General features: G+C 38.2%; 1 protein-coding gene across 5 annotated transcripts in view; it reads right to left on the bottom strand.

Annotated features, from left to right (window-relative positions):
- Positions 1-18,622, bottom strand: part of CWC27 (CWC27 spliceosome associated cyclophilin) — a 322,938-nt gene that overhangs the window by 10,585 nt on the left and 293,731 nt on the right. The window contains exon 14 of one of the 5 annotated variants that reach the window (XM_072605066.1): positions 5,758-6,186. The exons of the other annotated variants lie outside the window; for them this stretch is intronic. Coding sequence (XP_072461167.1) covers position 6,186 — 1 coding nt within the window. The 3' untranslated portion in view covers positions 5,758-6,185. Of the gene's footprint in view, positions 1-5,757; positions 6,187-18,622 lie in introns of those variants that run through there. 5 annotated transcript variants of the gene reach the window in all.

The following is an 18,622-nucleotide window of genomic DNA, read 5'->3' as shown; positions in this document are numbered from 1 at the left end:
TAGGACCCTACAAAGAGCCCAGCAGAAAGTTAACGTGCTTAAGATGAATTTCATGAGGACTCTACAAAAAAAAAAAAAAAGGAAAAAGATCCCCCCAAATGAGAAGCTGTGAGCTTATTACCCTTTTGCCACAGAAGCTCTTTTAGCCTGGGACCATGTTCTGCTGTTCTCTTTTGTGCATTCTAGATTCTTGGGTAGGGGGAATGTTTGTGCCACCTCTTCTTAAGATATTGCTTTAGTAAAAACAGGTTTTAAAAGCAAGTCTGGCTAGTTAATTGATATCAACCAATAATCAATGGGAGGACACTGGCATAGGTTTACGACAACAGAATTAAAAAATAGCCCCCAACCCTTCAGGGTTACTTCTAGAACTTTGAGGTGAGAAATAGTCAGTTGTCCTTGGGGGACTCAAGACTACCAGTGCAGTGCAAGTAGGATGCTGCAAGAGAAGCCCCAGAGCACATGCTTCTTTTTCCCCGCCCCCTCCCCCCCAAGGTCCCAAACTGCCAAGTAAAGAGCAAAGGTGAGAATAGGTTGGAGCTACACACACCAGGAGTGAATCTATAAATAGCTGAATGTGGGTTTAGAATTTTTTATAAAAAAGAAATGTAAATTATTTTCATTTTATCAATTATTTTTGATATAATTAAGAGTTAAGAATACATACAGGAAGCAAATGATTTTTTAAAAGTGAAGATGCAATGTACCTTTTCCCTCAACCACCAGTAGAACCGATAACTTGTAGATCTCTTTTGGATGATATATTCCTCTGAACATTTTTATCATCTGTCATTTAGTTTCACATTGGGATATCTTCCAGGTGGTAATCAGCGGATTCTTCTAATTTTTATTTTACCTTAGTATATTGGCGAGTTTTCTTAATAATTTCTTGAAATATGATATCAAGGCTCTTTCTTTGATTATGCCTTTCAGGTAGTCCACTAATTCTTAAATTACCTTTCCTTGGTCTATTTTCTAGGTCAATTGTTTTTCCAATGAGATATTTCACATTTTCTTCATCCTCTCCATTCTTTTGATTTTGTTTTATTGTTACTTGATGTCTTATGAAGTCATTAGCTTTCACTCGTCCAATTCTATTTTTTAAGTTAGTATTTTCTTCAGTGACCTTTTATACCTCTTCCTTCATGTGGCCAATTCTGTTTTTTAAGGAGTTATTTTCCACGGTGAAGTTTTGTACCTCATTCCATTTATTTATTTATTTAACTTTTAACATTCATTTTCACAAAATTTTGGTTTCCAAATTTTCTCCCCTTTTGTCCCCTCCCCCCACCCCAAAACACTGAGCATTCTAATTGCCCCTATCACCAATCTGCTCTCTTTTCTATCATCCCTCTCTGCCCTTGTCTCCACCTTCTCTTTTGTCCTGTAGGGCCAGATAACTTTCTATACCCCTTTACCTGTATTTCTTATTTCCTAGTGGCAAGAACAGTACTCGACAGTTGTTCTAAAACTTTGAGTTCCAACTTCTCCTCCTCCCTCCCTCCCCACCCCCTCCCCCTGGAAGGCAAGCAATTCTATATAGGCCAAATCTGTGTAGTTTTGCAAATGGCTTCCATAATAGTCGTGTTGTATAAGACTAACTACATTTCCCTCCATCCTATCCTGTCCCCCATTACTTCTATCCTCTTTTGATCCTGTCCCTCCCCATGAGTGTTGACCTCAAATTGCTCCCTCCTCCCCATGCCCTCCCTTCCATCATCCCCCCTACCCTGCTTATCCCCTTCTCCCCCACTTTCCTGTATTGTAAGATAGGTTTTCATACCAAAATGAGTGTCCATTTTATTCTTTCCTTTAGTGGAATGTGATGAGAGTAAACTTCATGTTTTTCTCTCACCTCCCCTCTTTTTCCCTCCACTAATAAATCTCTTGCTTGCCTCTTTTATGAGAGATAATTTGCCCCATTCCATTTCTCCCTTTCTCCTCCCAATATATTTCTCTCTCACTGCTTGATTTCATTTTTTTAAGATATGATCCCATCCTCTTCATTTCACTCTGTGCACTCTGTCTCTATGTGTGTGTGCGTGTGTGTGTGTGCATGTGTGTGTGTGTAATCCCACCCAGTAACCAGATACTGAATAGTTTCAAGAGTTACAAATATTGTCTTTCCATGCAGGAATGTAAACAGTTCAACTTTAGTAAGTCCCTTATGACTTCTCTTTGCTGTTTACCTTTTCATGCTTCTCTTCATTCTTGTGTTTGAAAGTCAAATTTTCTTTTCAGCTCTGGTCTTTTCATCAAGAATGCTTGAAAGTCCTCTATTTCATTGAAAGACCAATTTTTCCCCTGAAGTATTATACTCAGTTTTGCTGGGTAGGTGATTCTTGGTTTTAGTCCTAGTTCTTTTGACTTCTGGAATATCCTATTCCACGCCCTTCGATTCCTTAATGTAGAAGCTGCTAGATCCTGTGTTAACCTGATTATATTTCCACAATACTTGAATTGTTTCTTTCTAGCTGCTTGCAATATTTTCTCCTTGACCTGGGAGCTCTGGAATTTGGCCACAATGTTCCTAGGAGTTTCTCTTTTTGGATCTCTTTCAGCAGAGGATCTGTGGATTCTTTCAATATTTCTTTTGCCCTCTGGTTCTAGAATCTCAGGGCAGTTTTCCTTGATAATTTCATGAAAGATGATGTCTAGGCTCTTTTTTTGATCATGGCTTTCAGGTAGTCCCATAATTTTTAAATTGTCTCTCCTGGATCTATTTTCCAGGTCAGTTGTTTTTCCAATGAGATATTTCACATTATCTTCCATTTTTTCATTCTTTTGGTTTTGTTTTGTGATTTCTTGGTTTCTCATAAAGTCATTAGCTTCCATCTGTTCCATTCTAATTTTGAAAGAACTATTTTCTTCAGTGAGCTTTTGAACCTCCTTTTCCATTTGGTTAATTCTGCTTTTGAAAGCAATCTTCTCCTCACTGGCTTTTTGAACCTCTTTTGCCAATTGAGTTAGCCTATTTTTCAAGGTGTTATTTTCTTCAGCATTTTTTTGGGTCTCCTTTAGCAGGGTGCTGACCTGCTGTTCATGCTTTACTTGCATGTCTCTCATTTCTCTTCCCAGTTTTTTCTCCACCTCTCTAACTTGATTTTCAAAATCCTTTTTGAGCTCTTCCATGGCCTGAGCCCATTGAGTGGGCTGAGATACAGAAGCCTTGACTTCTGTGTCTTTCCCTGATAGTAAGCATTGTTCTTCCTCATCAGAAAGGGTGGGAGGAAATATCTGTTCACCAAGAAAGTAACCTTCTATAGTCTTGGTTTTTTTCCCTTTTCCCAGCCAGTGACTTGACTTCTGAATATTCTCTTCACACCCACTTCACCTCCAGATCCGCCCAGCCAGCTTGGGGTCTGAGATTCAAATGCTGCTTCCCAGCCTCAGGGCTTTGGGCGGGGGCGGGGCTGCTATTCAGTGTGAGATTAAGTTCAGGTGCTCAGGTGGGGGCAGGGCTGCCTCATGGGCTCAGTTCCCTCAGGGGGTTTTATGGAGAGACCTTCAACAATGGATCCAGGCTCCTGCCTGTTTGGGGAGCCCAGGTCTGCTCCCACCTCTGCTGTTGCCTCCCGAGGGGGCCTGAGTTATGGGGGCACCCCACTCCCCTCTCGGCAAGCCGAGAAGATCCTGTCACCAACCTTTGGGGCCTGTGGGTGGAGGGACCCGTGTGGCTGCTGGAGATTCTGTTCCTGAAGCCTGCTCGGATCTGCTCCATGCTCGGATCTGCTCCTCTTGGCACCAGGCGGCCAAGGCAGGGCTGGGCTCGGCTCCAGGTCGCAGTGCGACGGACCTTTTGCGAGAGGTTATCAGGGCTCTCTGGAACAGAAATCTCATCTGCTCCATTGTTCTGTGGCTTCTGCTGCTCCAGAATTTGTTGGGAGTTCTTTTTTACAGATATTTTATGGGCTGTGGGTTCGGAGCTAGCGTATGTGTGTCTTTCTACTCTGCCATCTTGGCTCCACCCCAACTGTATTTTTTAAGGTATTGTTTTCTTCATCAGTATTTTTTGTGTCTCTTTAGTCTAGCTGTTAACTACGTTTTCATAATTTTCTTCCTTCTCTCTCATTTCTTTGCCTATATTTCCTCCACTGCTCGTTTGATTTTTAAAATAATTTTTTAGCTCTTCTAGGAATTCTTGTTGGGCTTGTGTCCAATTCACACTTTTTTCTTCTCTGTGAGGCTTTGCTTGTAGCTGTTTTGGCTTCATCGTCTTTTTCTAAGACTATCTTTATTTTTCCTGTCATCATGGTAGATTTTTATGATCAAGTTCCTCTTCTGTCTGCTCATTTTTCCACCCTGTCTCTTGATTTGGAACTTTATTTTAATGTTGGGAAGCTCTGTTCCTGCACTGGTATTTTCAGAGCTAGCTCTGGGGGTTTGGGAGTTTTTGGTGATTTCAAGGTGGTGTAATATGGGAGAGGTGTGGCGATACTCTCTCAGTCTGCACTCTAGTATTTACCCAGGAATGGCTCCTCATCCCTTAGTATTGACATCAATATTGCTCCTCAGGGCCCCTTCTCCCTTGGAATTGGTAATGATACTGTTCCTCAGGGTTCTTGATCCCTAGTGACCAAAAGTATTGCTCCTCAGGAATCCCACTCCCTTGACCTAAAGTGCTCCTCTGCACCCATCAACTATGTCCCAGAAGTGGGTATAGGCAATGGAGTTGTCAAACAGCATCTGGTTCTGCATCCAATGCTAGCACAGCCTCCATCATTATGGTGTTTCATCTACTCTGTCATTTTTCCATTTAGTTTCAAGATAGCACAGTTCAATAATTCAAACTTAAGACGTATCTTCCTGATATCTTTTTAATAGAGGCATTTTTTCTCTTAAAAATCAGCTACCTCCTTAAAAGTTATCATGGACACATAGAAGAGCAGAATGCGCTAAGTATTTAAGTACTAGAATTCATGTAGAAATATTGCTTGGTCTAGTTAGAAAACAGCTGGATAGATGCAGAGGACATTACTATCAAACTCACCTACTCATTTGATTTGTGCATTTATAATCTATTCTCAATTATCTGGAATAGAGGAAATCATACAAAAGAACAACAATCCAGAAATCATGTTGTATGTGTGTGGTCAAGCACTGTCATATATTGAGTCACTCATGTATTCATTATTTCTAAATTTGGCTGCAATGTTTAGACCATATTGACAAAAGGGAAGCAGTTTAATGGCTAAGCCTGCCTATTATTTTTCAAGTCAATTTAAGGACATCAGGAAATAGGTTTAGGGGTAATGCTGACTGTCTTAGAGGGTTGGAAACTAGCCTAAGTATGTTGAAAGAAAGAGGGATGGGGCATCTTGTTTCAAGGAACTGAAACCAGAAAGAGTAGCAGATACAAAGTGGAGTTATTCTAGCCATGAGTCCTTTTTCTCATTAAGTCTCAATGACAGCTTTGTTGTTCAGTTGTTTCAGTGGCACCTGACTCTTCATGATGCCATGTGAGATTTTCTTGGCAAAGATACTGGTTGTTGTTGTTGTTGCTCAGGGTCACCCAGCTAGTGTCTGAGGCCAGATTTGAACTCAGGAAGATGAGCCTTCCTCTCCTCAGGCCCAGCATTCTACCCATTGCACCACCTAGCTGCCCTCAGTGACAGTTACTGAAGTAGAATTTTCTTGGTTTTATTACAGTTTTTAGTTCATGCTTCTCCCCACTTTGTCTATGAATAAACTTTATAGCTGTTTTTTTTTTCCCTGATATTGTCTCTTGTGAATTAAGAATCCTCTCTACTGATAGTCTTCCTTTGTTATATTTAATATTCTCTTTATTATTTGGCTGGGCACATACAGGTAGACATCTTTCTTTACCTCTCTTTTGGTTGAAAGTCATTTTTTTTTAAAACATTTTCACATTAGTCATGATGTAAAAAAGAGTTAGAATTAATGGGAGGAACCACAAAAAAGAAGAAACAAAACAAAACAACAAAAGAAAAAAAAAGCAAATAGTCTGCTTCCAACTGCATTCAGACTCCAAAGTTCTCTCTCTGGATGTGGATAGCATTTTCCATCCTGAGTCTTTTGGAGTTGTCTTAGATCCTTGCTTTAATGAGAACAGCTAAGTCTATCAAAGTCAGTCATAACACAAATCAATGTAGCTGTTACTATGTACAATGTTCTCCTGGCTCTGCTCATTTCACTTAAAGTCCTCTTGGTCACATTTACAAGACTCTAAAAAAAAAAAAAATCTATTATTAGTAATTTTAGTTAGATGAGCTCCATATCTAGCCTAGAGAGTGCTTTGTTTTCACATTTTCAGCCACGGTGTAGAAATCCAAATTCAATTCTAAGGCACCTTTTCTTACCTAACCGATCATTCCCCAAATTTGCCTTTCTCAAGTGTCAACAGTAGTGTCAGTACCATCTTTCCTTCTTGATCAGTACCTAGTAATTACTAGTAATGTTATTTAAGGTCCTTCTGATAACATCATTTGTACTCAAAGTAATCATGAAGAGCAAGACACTAATCCAGTCTGACAAGTCTTAGGAGTCCCAGCTCTTTCTCCTGCTTTTGTTAAGTTGACAGACACCTCAGTATCTCTCAGCAGAGAGTCACTAGTCAACACTATTTGTGTTTTCATCTTTAGATCATTACTAGTATAATTCCTCTTAACTGATGGCACCTGAGGATCCATAGCCTTCTTCCCTGGAGAAGAAAAAAACCCAAAAAAACAAAATCCACAAAAAAACTTTCCAATTTCTCCTGAGTGTTTCCAGGTCACTCCTCTAAGGGAAGATACTCAATCACTCAGTATCAAATGCTTGCTTGTGACACAGATTAGGACTCTTCTTTGCCTCTTCAGACTTCCTGCCCTCCTGCCCCAAAATCATGTTCTTCATTCTTTTAAAGAAAATTTTACACTCCTTGTTACACTGGAGAGAACAGAGGTGTTCTTCTACATCAGGCATGACTATATTAGGTCTTCACTTTCTCCTCTAAAGGAGTCAAGTCTTTGCAAAATTCTCCTCGTCCACCCTCCTTGCTGGATCCTGATCCTCAAGAATCACAGTCCCCTGTCATTCTTTTGGGTATAGCTTGTGCCTAGCTCTCCTGTGGAACTGCCAAGCCAAACTGCCCATTCCTTGAGCCAGGGGACTCAGATCCTGTATGTTCTCAAGCTTTAGTTTAATTTATTTCTTTTTGGACTTCTTGAGTTTTGAGGATGCTCACTCAATAGCCTGCCTTTGATTATCAATTAGTAAATTCCTGCTAAGCCCTAATACAAATGGAAGCTGTCCTCATATGTTCTCTGGGCCAGGATCTCAAGCAGAAACCAGACTACCAGGAAAGCTTTATCTAAGTGAATATCATAATTGCTTCCTTCTTTTCTTTTCTTACCAAAATACTTTATTTCCACGTTTCCCTGGTTGTAACACTCTTCCAAAAGTGCAAGAAGCACACTGATTGATAATATGGCAAACAGTTATTTTCTGCATGTTTGTTGGACTTAATTTTTAACCACCAAGTCTTCCATTGTAAATCTCATTATGCTGACAGAACATTACTTTTCCAAAGAGAGTTTCCCATTAGATGAATGTTCTGTTCTCTTAAAATATATTTTTATTTTGTTACCTATTTCCCAATTACGTATAAAATATTTTTAACAATAATTAAAAAAAATTTGAGTTCCAAATTCTTTCTCTCCCTTCTGTCCCTTCCCTCTTTTTGAGAAAGGAAGCAATTTGATATTGATTATACATGTGAAGTCATGCAAAACAAATTTCCATATCATCCATGTTGTAAAAGAAAACAGACAAAAATAAAACAAGAAAATAAAGTTAAAAAAAATAAGATTCAATCTGTATTCAGAGTTCATCAGTTCTCTCTCTGGAGGTAGATAGCATTTCTCATCATGAGTCCTTTGGAATTATCTTGGATCATCATCTTGATCAGAATAATTAAGTCTTTTATAGTTGATCATTCTCACAATATTGCTGTTACTGTGTAGAATGATTTTGTGGTTTTGATTACTTCACTTCATATGAGTTCATATAAGTATTCCCAGGTTTTTCTGAAACTACCTTATCATTTTTTACAGCTCAACACATCATTATTTCATCACAATCATACCACAGCTTGTTCAGCCATTCTCCAATCAATGGGCATCCCTATTTTCAATTCTATGCCACCACAAAAAGAGTTGCTATAAATATTTTTGCACACATAGGTCCTTTATCTTTTTTTTTTCTCTTCTTTTTATCAACTAGGGATAGTAGTGGTATTGTAAGCTCAAAGGGTATCCACAGTTTTATAGCTCTTTGGCCTTAATTCTAAATTATTCTCCAGAATGGTTGGATTGGTTCACAACTCTACTAATAGTGCATTAGTGTCCCAGTGCTTCCTCATACCTTCCAGCATTTGTCATTTTCCTTTGTTGTCATGCTAGCCAATTTGATAGGTGTGTGGTGGTATCTCAGAATTATCTGAATATGCATTTCTCTAATCAGTAATGATTTCGAGTATTTTTTCATATGACTATTGGCAGTTTTTGATTTCTTCTTCTGAAAATGCCTGATTATATCCTTTGACCACTGACCAATTAGGGAATGGCTCTTATTTTTATAAATTTGGCTCAGTTCTCCACCTATTAAATGAGGGCTTTATCAGAGAGACTTGTAAAATATTCTCCCTCCCCGTTTCCTGTTTTCCTTCTAATTTTGGCTGAGTTAGTTTATTTGTTTTTGTTTTTTTTTTTTGCGGGGGAGCAAAAGCTTTTTAATTTTATGTAATCAAAACTACTGATTTTAATTCCCTTGATTCCCTTTCTTTCTTATCTGGTTATAAACTCTTCCCTCATCCATAGATCTGATAGGTACATTTTTCCATGCTCCCCTAATTTGCTTATGATATCCCTCTTTATGTCTGAATCATTCATCCATCTTGACCTTATCTTGGTATACAAGATGTTGATCTTTGCTCAGTTTCTGCCAAACTGCTTTTGGTATTCCCAGCAATTTTTACTCAAATGGTACACTGTTATCTCCAAAGGTAGGATCTTTAGGTTTATCAAATACTAGATTACTGTGGTCACTTACTACCCTGTATTGTATACCTAATTTATTCCAGTGATCCACCACTCTGTTTGTCAGCCAGTACCAGACTGTTCTGATGATTAGTGCTTTGTAATATAGTTTGAAATCTGGAAGTGCTAGGCTACCTTGCTTTGCATTGCTTTTTAATGATATTTTTGATCTTTTGTTCTTCCAGATGAATTTTGTTATGTTTATTCTAATTCTTGAAAAGACAAGTATTCAAGTCAAAAATATTTAGTCATACAATTTTTCCTCTACTATCTCAACGTTCTCTGAGACATTACCATCCCTTAAAACTCATCTACTTGTAGTCTAGGTAGTTTTCAGCTAATTTACAGAGATGATCATAGTCATAGCCATTATAACTAATCTACCTTTTGGCGATCAATTCTGAATTGATAAAAGTATTATAGTTCCCAAAGAAAAGTTGAATATGGAATTTTATTTAAGTGATACCACTGTTTTAGTCCTGGAGAAATTAAGAGGCATATTCTGAAATGCAACAAACAGCTTTCTTTTCATAGGAGAAAAGTATGTTGAAGTCTACCTCAACCTAAGCTCCAAAAAAGTTTTGGCTTTCAGGGAGGCCAATAGGAAGGAAAAAAAATGTAATACTCCCCAGTGAATATCTGTTATGCACCAAAGTTATCTCACCTCCTCCACAGACTTCTGCACAGCTAACACTTGTTGGTCTGAAGAAGGTCCAATGATACCCTGACATCATGACTGAGCACTTGAAGCAACAGAGAGTTGTAGACTGGAAAAAAATTCTCTAAATATTACCTTCCATTTCAGATGTTAATTTTTTTCTTTTAATTTTTAAGTAGCACTTCTATTCAAAATTGCACAATCAGAACAGAACAAATTTTAATTTGTGTGAAACTGAGTGAAGTGAGGGAAATATGATGACAGAGACACAGGAAAATTTTAAGACTTGCTTCAGGGATTTTATACAATGGACTTGGTACCTTTTTTTTTTGTGCAACAAGCAGTTCATGAATATGAAGTCATACTAGAGCTATAAAACTTACTATTATTAGGGAACTGATGAAAATGACTGGAAGAACTGGTTCATTCTGAGAAACAGTAAGTAAACAATTTCTACAGCTGCATTATCACTATTCATTTATTCCCTAAAGAAGACAAAGCAAAGTATACAGGATATTAAGATTATCATTCAGGAAAACTAAGTTGAATTTCCAAAACCAATAAAGCATCAACTTGCTTCCTGTTCTTGGAATGGACTACTACTGTCCACAAACTTCAATACTTTCCATCTTGAAAATGCTCTTTATGGGAAACTACATTTTATAGTTTCTTTTAACAAAGTGAGAAAGGGTATGGTCTGTGGAACTTGTGCAAGATCTGTGTCTCCATTCAATAATGGTAGTGGGAGTTGAAGCTGCTACTAACACACTAATGTCTAACAGTTGTCATAGCCTTAGACAACTATTATTGGCCCTCCCTTTTTACAGAGGAAGTAACTGAGGCAGTAAACGTAAACTCACATAAAGCGATCTGTTCGAGGCCATTGTGTTTCTCTGGAAGATGAATGATCAGAATTCTTGTCTGTTAGCTCAAAGCAGAAATCTATCTACTTCTAGAGAACCAGAGGAAAAAAATGTAACTTGGTAACCAACCATATCACTTCTATAGGAGGTGGTGTGATGTAAAAAGATCACTGAACTTGGACTCAGATGGTATGAATTTGAAGCTCCATTCTGCCACTTATTAATAAATACCTATATGATTCAAGTCAATCAACATACAGTCCGACCTGTGTTTCCCAGAAGCACCTTGAACTTAGTCAGTTCAAAACAACTCATTATCTTTCCTTCCTGAACTCACCTTTTTACAAACTTGTTTATTGCTGTTGAAGGAAAAAACCATCCTTTTAGTCACCCAGGTGTGTACCTTTGGTATCATCCTCAATTCATCCTCTGACTTAATTCCACATTTCCAATTAACTGCCAAATCTTGCAGTTTCTCTCAATACAACATATGTGCTATTCTCTCTATGCATATGGCCACCGTCCTAGCTTACACCTCCATCACTTTTCACCTGAACACTACAACAGCCTTCTAACTATTTTCTATGTTTCAAGTCTCTCCCCACTCCAACTCATCCACCACTCATTTCCTAAGGTACAGGTCTGAACAGGTCACTCCACCACTCAACAGAATCCAGGGGCTTCCTATTACTGCTAAGGTCAATTATAAACTCTGTTTACAACCTGATCTCTTCCTACATATCCAAGTCTTCTTACTCATTATTCTCCTTCATGCATTGTACATTTCAGCCACATTGGCCTAGATGCTGTTTCTTACATATAATGATCCACTTCCTGTCTATATGCCTTTGCACAGGCTGTGTTCCAATTCTGCCATGACCTTCCTCCTCAACTCCACCTCCAAGACTCTCTAGGCTCATTCAAGATTCAGCTTCAACGCCACTTCCTATAGGATGCCTTTCCCATCAGCTCCTAGTGCCTTCCTCACCAAGTTTACCTAGCATTTGTGTTGTATATACCTACTTAAGTATATATTTTCTCTCTTATTAGAATGAAAGATCCTTGAGAGAAGGAACTGATTTTTCTTTTTGGCATTTTTAGCACTTGGTACAATGTTTGGCAGATAGTAGGCACTTAATGCTTATTGACTGATCTACAAAATGAGGATGCTGGGCTAGATGACCTCTATGGTCCCCTCCCATCCTAAATCTGTGATCCTCAACATATTAAATTACTATCTTGTATCCTCATTGAAGTCTTTATTTTGTGTACTCTCATTGTAACTCCATTAGTCAGATGCTATTTCTAACATAGGCTCATACACTTTAGACACTTAATAAATATTTGCTCTCAGCTACATTCCCACTAGAGAGGAAATAAGTAGTAGTTAAAAGTGGATATCTATAAATGCTAAAGGGAGTGGTTCAAGTAGTACTGAAAGTTTCTAACAAATATAGTGAAATAACAAATTATAGGGATGAACAGAAAGTGTGAATTATGTAAAATATGAGCAAGTAAAAAATTCTATCCTCCTTAGCCCATCCTAAAATGAGCCATATGCTTACTTCCTATGGTTATGAAGCTGTGGGCATTAGGAGTATTGTGATAGAAGACTGGAGGTGAGTGAAATGTGTTTTAGGCAACACTTAGTACATCTGAAAACCTAGGATGAGTGTGGCCATTTTTATTCTTTTTACTCTGTAACTCACTCTGACGTGGAAATAATGATAGGAAAGGTACTGAAGGTTGTGTTTTATACACCTGGAGTCATCAGAACAACTCAACTAAACAATTTAATCAATGAAGAATAAATTATTGCCTGTTTAACTACCCTGTGTTAAGTGCTCTGTGGAATACAAAGAAGTATATGACATAGTTGCTACTGTCAGGCAGCTTGCAGTTTAGTTAAAGAGAAAAATCTCCACTAAATATGTGCTACATAACACTTGTACTAAATAATACTAATAAGTTTAACTCAAGAAAAGACACCAATAAAATTGTTAATCAGTAAAGACAATAATATAAAAGATGTCAGTAGGCAGTGCATGATTAATTTCCAAGTAAGTGGCATACACAATGAACATTCAAAGGGAAAGAGAGACCACTATTGACTGAAGTAGTCTGGGAAAGCTTGATGGAGAAGAGATTTGAGCTGAGTAGGATTGGGTAAGACTTTTGGTTAGATAAGGAGTATGGAGAGTCCTTCCTCATTTGTAGAATGAGGAGTTTGGGCTGGTTGGTCTGTGAGGCCTAATTCTTGAGAATCACAGTTTCACCTTGAAGTTATAATGTTATTTAAAACTATATAAACTCAAAAGTGTTCTCTGAAGATGAGGGTGGAAATTGTAGAGGGTCATTGCTGCTTAATGCAAGGTAAAACTTTCTAACAATTAGGATTATCCTAAAGTGGAAGGGTTGCCTCAGGAAGCAGTGCAGAACATTTTCTATGACTAGAGATCTTTAAGAAAAGGCTGAATTACTACTGGTTATGTAGGTTGTAAAGGATTTCTTATTTAGGAATGAGTACATGGATGGCCTCTGAACTCCCCAACCAACTTGGACTTATCTGTGAGGAAACTGTTCTAGGCAGTGGAAATAGCATGGTCAAAAGCACAATGGCAGGAAAATAATTTTTTTTTTTTGATGGGGTGGTGGTGGTGGTGGGAGGTTGGGCTAGGGATAATTAGGGAATGTGATGAGTGAAATATGGCAGCTAAAGACTCTTCTGGGGATTAATGGGAGAACAGAAAGGTAGGCTGGAATCTGCTTATGAAAGGCCATAAGGCTATACATTTGGATTTTATATCACATGTAACAGGGATTCAGTGAAAGTTTTGTTTTGTTTCTTTTTTTTAAATCAGGAGAACAACATCATCAAAGCAGTGCTTTAACAATATTACTCTGAAGAACTTGGAAGGGGAAGGCCCTGAAGGCAAGAGGACCAGTTAGGAAACTACTAAAGTACTTCAAATATGAAATAAGGACTAAGCATTGAGTGGTGGCAGTGCACTGGAAAGAAAGAGATGGGTAGTATCACAGAAGGTATGCCCATGTTCTATTAAGAAATGGCAGATATTGACTGTGTACTACCAGATGGTCTTGAGAAAAGCTCAAGATTTATAAAGAGAAAGATGTAAAAATAAAATCCTTTTATGGCACTTTTAATGTTACAGTGAGGAGGCTGCTATAGGTCATTATGTACAAGGGACATGATTTTACCTCCAGTACTACTGAAACAATAGTGCTTTAGAATAAGATTTCTATTTAATGACAGTCTAATATGGTAAATGATCTCAGTACTTCAATACATCATGATCAATATAGGCAGTTCCTTAATCACCACAGATCACAACCAATTTAAACCTTTCTATCTTGCATGATTCTGGTGTGTGCCCTTCCATAATTCTTCCACAGAGGATACAGCAATGCACCAGATCTAACTTAGTATTTTCTCTGGCTCCTTTATTATTTTTGTGGCTACTAATGCCACTGAACTATTCATCTGTTAGACCTCACTCTTGTTATGTAATTGGTTCACCTTTCTAGTTACACATGCCCTTGTTGGAGACTGTGTTAGAAGAACTTGTTAGAGGAAGGAACCAGAGGTAAGACATCAGTTAAGAGGCTCCTGAAGTACTCCAAGTATGACATATAAAACTGCCTTACAACACCACTATTCCAATATGACACTTCTTGTGCATAAGCCATCACTGATAATATGACACATCATGTGTCTCTGGATCCTTTGGGTCACCTGAAATTTTTAGTCTTCTTGTATGCTGTCTTTCTACATCTTTCTCCCTATGGACCAAAGATGGTACCCTTGAAGGCTTAATTTTATCAGCTCTGAAATACCTGCCCTGCAGCCTGAGCTGTCCTGATTGGTGAATACCTCACCTAGCCTCACTATATCATGCTGGTCTCAGCAAGGTTTCACTTGCTTGTTGTTGTTCTGTTTGCAGTTGTGTCCAACTCTTCGTAACCCCATTTGGGGTTTTCTTGGCAAATATACTAGAGTGGTTTGCCATTTCCTTCTCCAGCTCATTTTTGTACAGATGAGGAAACTGAGGCAAATGGGATAAGTGACTTGGTCAGGGTCACACAGCTAGCTAAGTGTCTGAGGCCAGATTTGAATTCATGAAGATGAATCTCCCTGATTCCAAGCCCAGTGCTCTATCTACCATGTCACCTTTTTACCTAATGCCTTGCTTCAACTATAGTCATCTTTGTACTTGCCATATGATGGCAAGTACATCTCTATACCCCCTCCCAAACTTTCCAGTGCTGTAAACCACAATCAAATTGATATTGCCACCGCTACTGGAAAGGGTATGCCAATCTGCCCTTCTATGGTTCCAGGTAGTACTCCTGTTAACTTTTCAAATCAAAACACCTCTCTTCGGCCACCATTCTCCTTTTTGTGCTCCTTCTCCCTATTAGAATATTGTGATTGCCCCAAAGCCCTTAATAAGTGCTTATTCATTCCTTGCTAGATTTATGTCATATGATTTGCTGCCACAGGGCATTACTGGGAAAATATCAGTGTAAAAATGATGAGCTTGGAAGCAACTTTAAGACTGTGATATGCTACAAAATTTCCCAAATGAAACCTATTCTGCTCTCCCCTTCCTGTTCAATTTTGGATCCACTTCACTGTCCATCTGCAGTTCCTGTCTTGGATACATGTACAGATGAATTAACTCATTGCACTATCTATCCAACTTCATGTCATAATCTAGGCAATGTGTATTCTTCATCCACTTGTTTTTTTGGTGTTATTAAGAGCTGATCTCTTCTGAATGGTGATGGATTTCACTGAGTAAACCTTCTAGTGTTTATTATAGGGCTTGATAAAATAAATACAATGTCATCTAAAAATACAAGATAATACAAAACCATCTATTTATTTAGGAACCTTCTACAGACACTTAATGCAAGAATCTCTAAGAGAGGTAGTGAGCTCCTTTGGCTAACCTATACCAACTTATTTTATATGCTTCTTAATACTGATTATTAGGGGACAGCTATGAATGATGTAATCTTTTTAACTGTACTAATCAAGGGATCTTTTATGATTTTAACATAGTAAAATATCTTGTTGGAGGAGGATTCTTGGGAAATACACTTTGTTCTACTAAGTCAAATTTTAAAAAGTAAATGCCAAACAATAATACAATTGAAACTCATATTCTCTAAACCTCTTAATCAACTGTATGTATTAGTCATCTGTTGTAGAGAATTATCTGTGAAAGCCTGTCTGTTCCTTTCTCATGTTTTTATCAAGAGTGTAAAACCCCAATAAACTAAGAATGTGGAAGAAACAGAAGTGCAATGGAACGGATTTGCCAGTGGTACTATAGTCATTTAATTTCATAATCATAATTTTCCTGCCTTGCTGCTTAATGTGCTGTAGAAAGAAGTAATGACATGGAAAAAATGACATGGGGAAAATGGGGCTGGATCTGACCAGATGCCGAGAGGAAAATTTGTGCTGAAGGTGACATGATTTTTAAAGAACCAAGGGACAGAATTTTAATATATGTGAAAGAGGGAAAGGTGTGGGGGGAAAATGCTAACTAGGAAGAGATTAGTAACTGCTGACCCATCTGTTGACTTTCGTAGGATCCTATCTGGAAGGGAACTCAGGTCATATTCTTTTATGGATGAAGAAACAGGTCAAAGACACAAAGAGTTTTGCTCAAGGTCACAAATAAGCGAGCCAGATTTCAAATCTAAGTTCTCTGGCTACAAATCCAGTTCCATTTCCTCCATCTTACAGGTTCTTAAGCATCTAGTCTGTTTCCTCTCCTGTAGTTTACCTTTCCACATCAATTGTCCTTAAGTAGTGTTCTGGAATGTCACTACCCCTAGGTGACACAGGGAATAGAGCACAACGGCTCTGGAGTTAGGAAGACCTGAGTCTTACTAGCCTTGGGACCCTGGGCAAGTCACTTAAAAAAATCATTAATAACAACAAAACTGTTTTCCTCAGTTTTACCAACTGTAAAATTAAGATAATAACAGCATCTACCTCTCAGAGTTGTTGTGAGGATCAAATGAGCTATTTGTAAAGTGCTTAACACAGTGTCTGGAACATAGCATCAATATAAATGCTTATTCCCTTTCCTTGCCTTCTAAAAAGCTGTGATAGCCCTCTACTGCTAATGGGATTAAGTCCAAACTTCTCAGTCTGTGGTTCAAGGTCTTCTATGGCCCAGTCCTAACCTTTCTTACTTCTTATCCTCCTACTCCCTTAGAAGTCTCTACTACATTTACAGAGGTCTCGTGCTTCAATTGCAAGTCGACTCCTTGATATTTTAAAAATTTTGTTTATTCTGGTTCATACAGCTCCTTCCCTATTATTCTGCTATTCATCATTTAATACGCTATCCCTTTATGAAGGGTTTAACCCTTACCATCCCAGTGTGCAGTAACTTTTGCCTCCTCCAAATTCTGACCCTTCAAAAATCAGATTTTATTCTTTGTTCGAATCTAGATATCCTTGATTATTTTCTGCCCCATGATATTAATTTTATGCTAATTACAGTATTTATAATAATAATTATTAATATTAAATCAACAAGCACTTATTAAGCATTGGGGTAAAAAAGGAGAAATGAAACAATTTCTACCTTCAGGGAACTTACGTTTTATTGGGGGAAGAAGAGACAACATTTATATATAGAGGTATACATGAAAATACAAAAAAATTCCAACAAGTTTTTTTTCCCTCCCAAGGCAGGGCAAAACATATTCTACTCTACCACAGGTGCCTCATCTCTGTGCACACAACAGATTTCAGTAAGAATGATATACATTTCAGAGGCAACAGTGTTGGTCATCTTGGCCAAAAGCTAACAATTATGCAGGGCTTTAAGGTTTGACAAGTACTTTACATATGTTATTTTATTTGGTGCTTACAACTCTGCAAAGTATATGCTAGTATAGCCCATTTTACAGATAAGGAAAAATGAGGTTGAGGGATGTGAAAGTGATTTGCCTAGGGTCAGATATGTGCAAAGTGTCTGAGGTGGGATTCAAATGCAGATCTTCCTGATGTGAAGTCCAAAGCTCTGCCCACTATACTACATTGCCTCCTTATACTGTTATCTAATTGTTTCCCTTTTGTGAAATCTGTCTCCCCAAAGGGACCATGAGCTCCTCATATAAGCCTTTATAAAAATGATTTATGTATTTTTCAAGGATATCCTTAATGAAAACATGAGTAAAAATAAACTAACATGTTTGTGTTTTGTACTGTGGTAGTAGTAACTAGTGACATAAAAGATCCATCCCCAAAAAGATGGAGGTATTAACTGATGTTAGTATTTGGGTGAATGCCAGTCGGTGGTGAGTCATATGACACAAGTCTTAGAGCACTGAATGACAAGAAAGTGCCATTCTGATACATGTCTGGGTTACAACCTTTCCAAATCCAGGCCCAATCCAAAAAAGCAAATGGGATATTTGATGGAAAATATGGATACTGATGAAAGCCTATGTCAGGGTAACTGTAAGAATAACAGATCAAGACTGCCTAAGAAAATTTGAGAGACAGCTTTGAGTTCCCTTAACTGCCCCTTAAGTACAGTGGGACTGGGATTAGGCTTCCTAGTTCTATGCTGAACTAGGCCAGGCCCTCTAGGCTTGCTTTGGGAAAGACTCACCTACTCATTGTCACCCAGGAATCTCTACTAAGTGCCATGGGTAAAGGTGTCTTTTCTCTTAAGAGAATCTCAGAGCTGTAACAGACCTTAGGGACAATTTAAACCAACCCCTTCACTTTACAGATGAAGCAAGTGAAAGTTAGAAGACTTGTCTGAGGTAAGAGGAAAGTTGTGACTGGATCCCAGGTCTTCTGACTCCATTTGATGTTGGCCTATTTAATTCACATTGGCTGCTCTGCCCTTTCACTCTCACTACTGTAGCTCGTGTTCTGTAGCCCATCCTCTTATTCCTGCTGGGCAGTGGAATGTTTTACTGAGGTGGAAACTAGAATTAAAATTAAATGTTTGTTTTTTTGTCATAGCACATGTCACACAATGCAATTCTGCACCACCCAC

This window comes from Notamacropus eugenii, chromosome 4 (assembly GCF_028372415.1).
Source record: "Notamacropus eugenii isolate mMacEug1 chromosome 4, mMacEug1.pri_v2, whole genome shotgun sequence".
In the NCBI taxonomy this organism is placed as follows: domain Eukaryota; kingdom Metazoa; phylum Chordata; class Mammalia; order Diprotodontia; family Macropodidae; genus Notamacropus; species Notamacropus eugenii.
The sequence above is the reverse complement of the archived record's forward strand: the minus strand, read 5'-3'. Positions and strand labels throughout refer to the sequence as shown.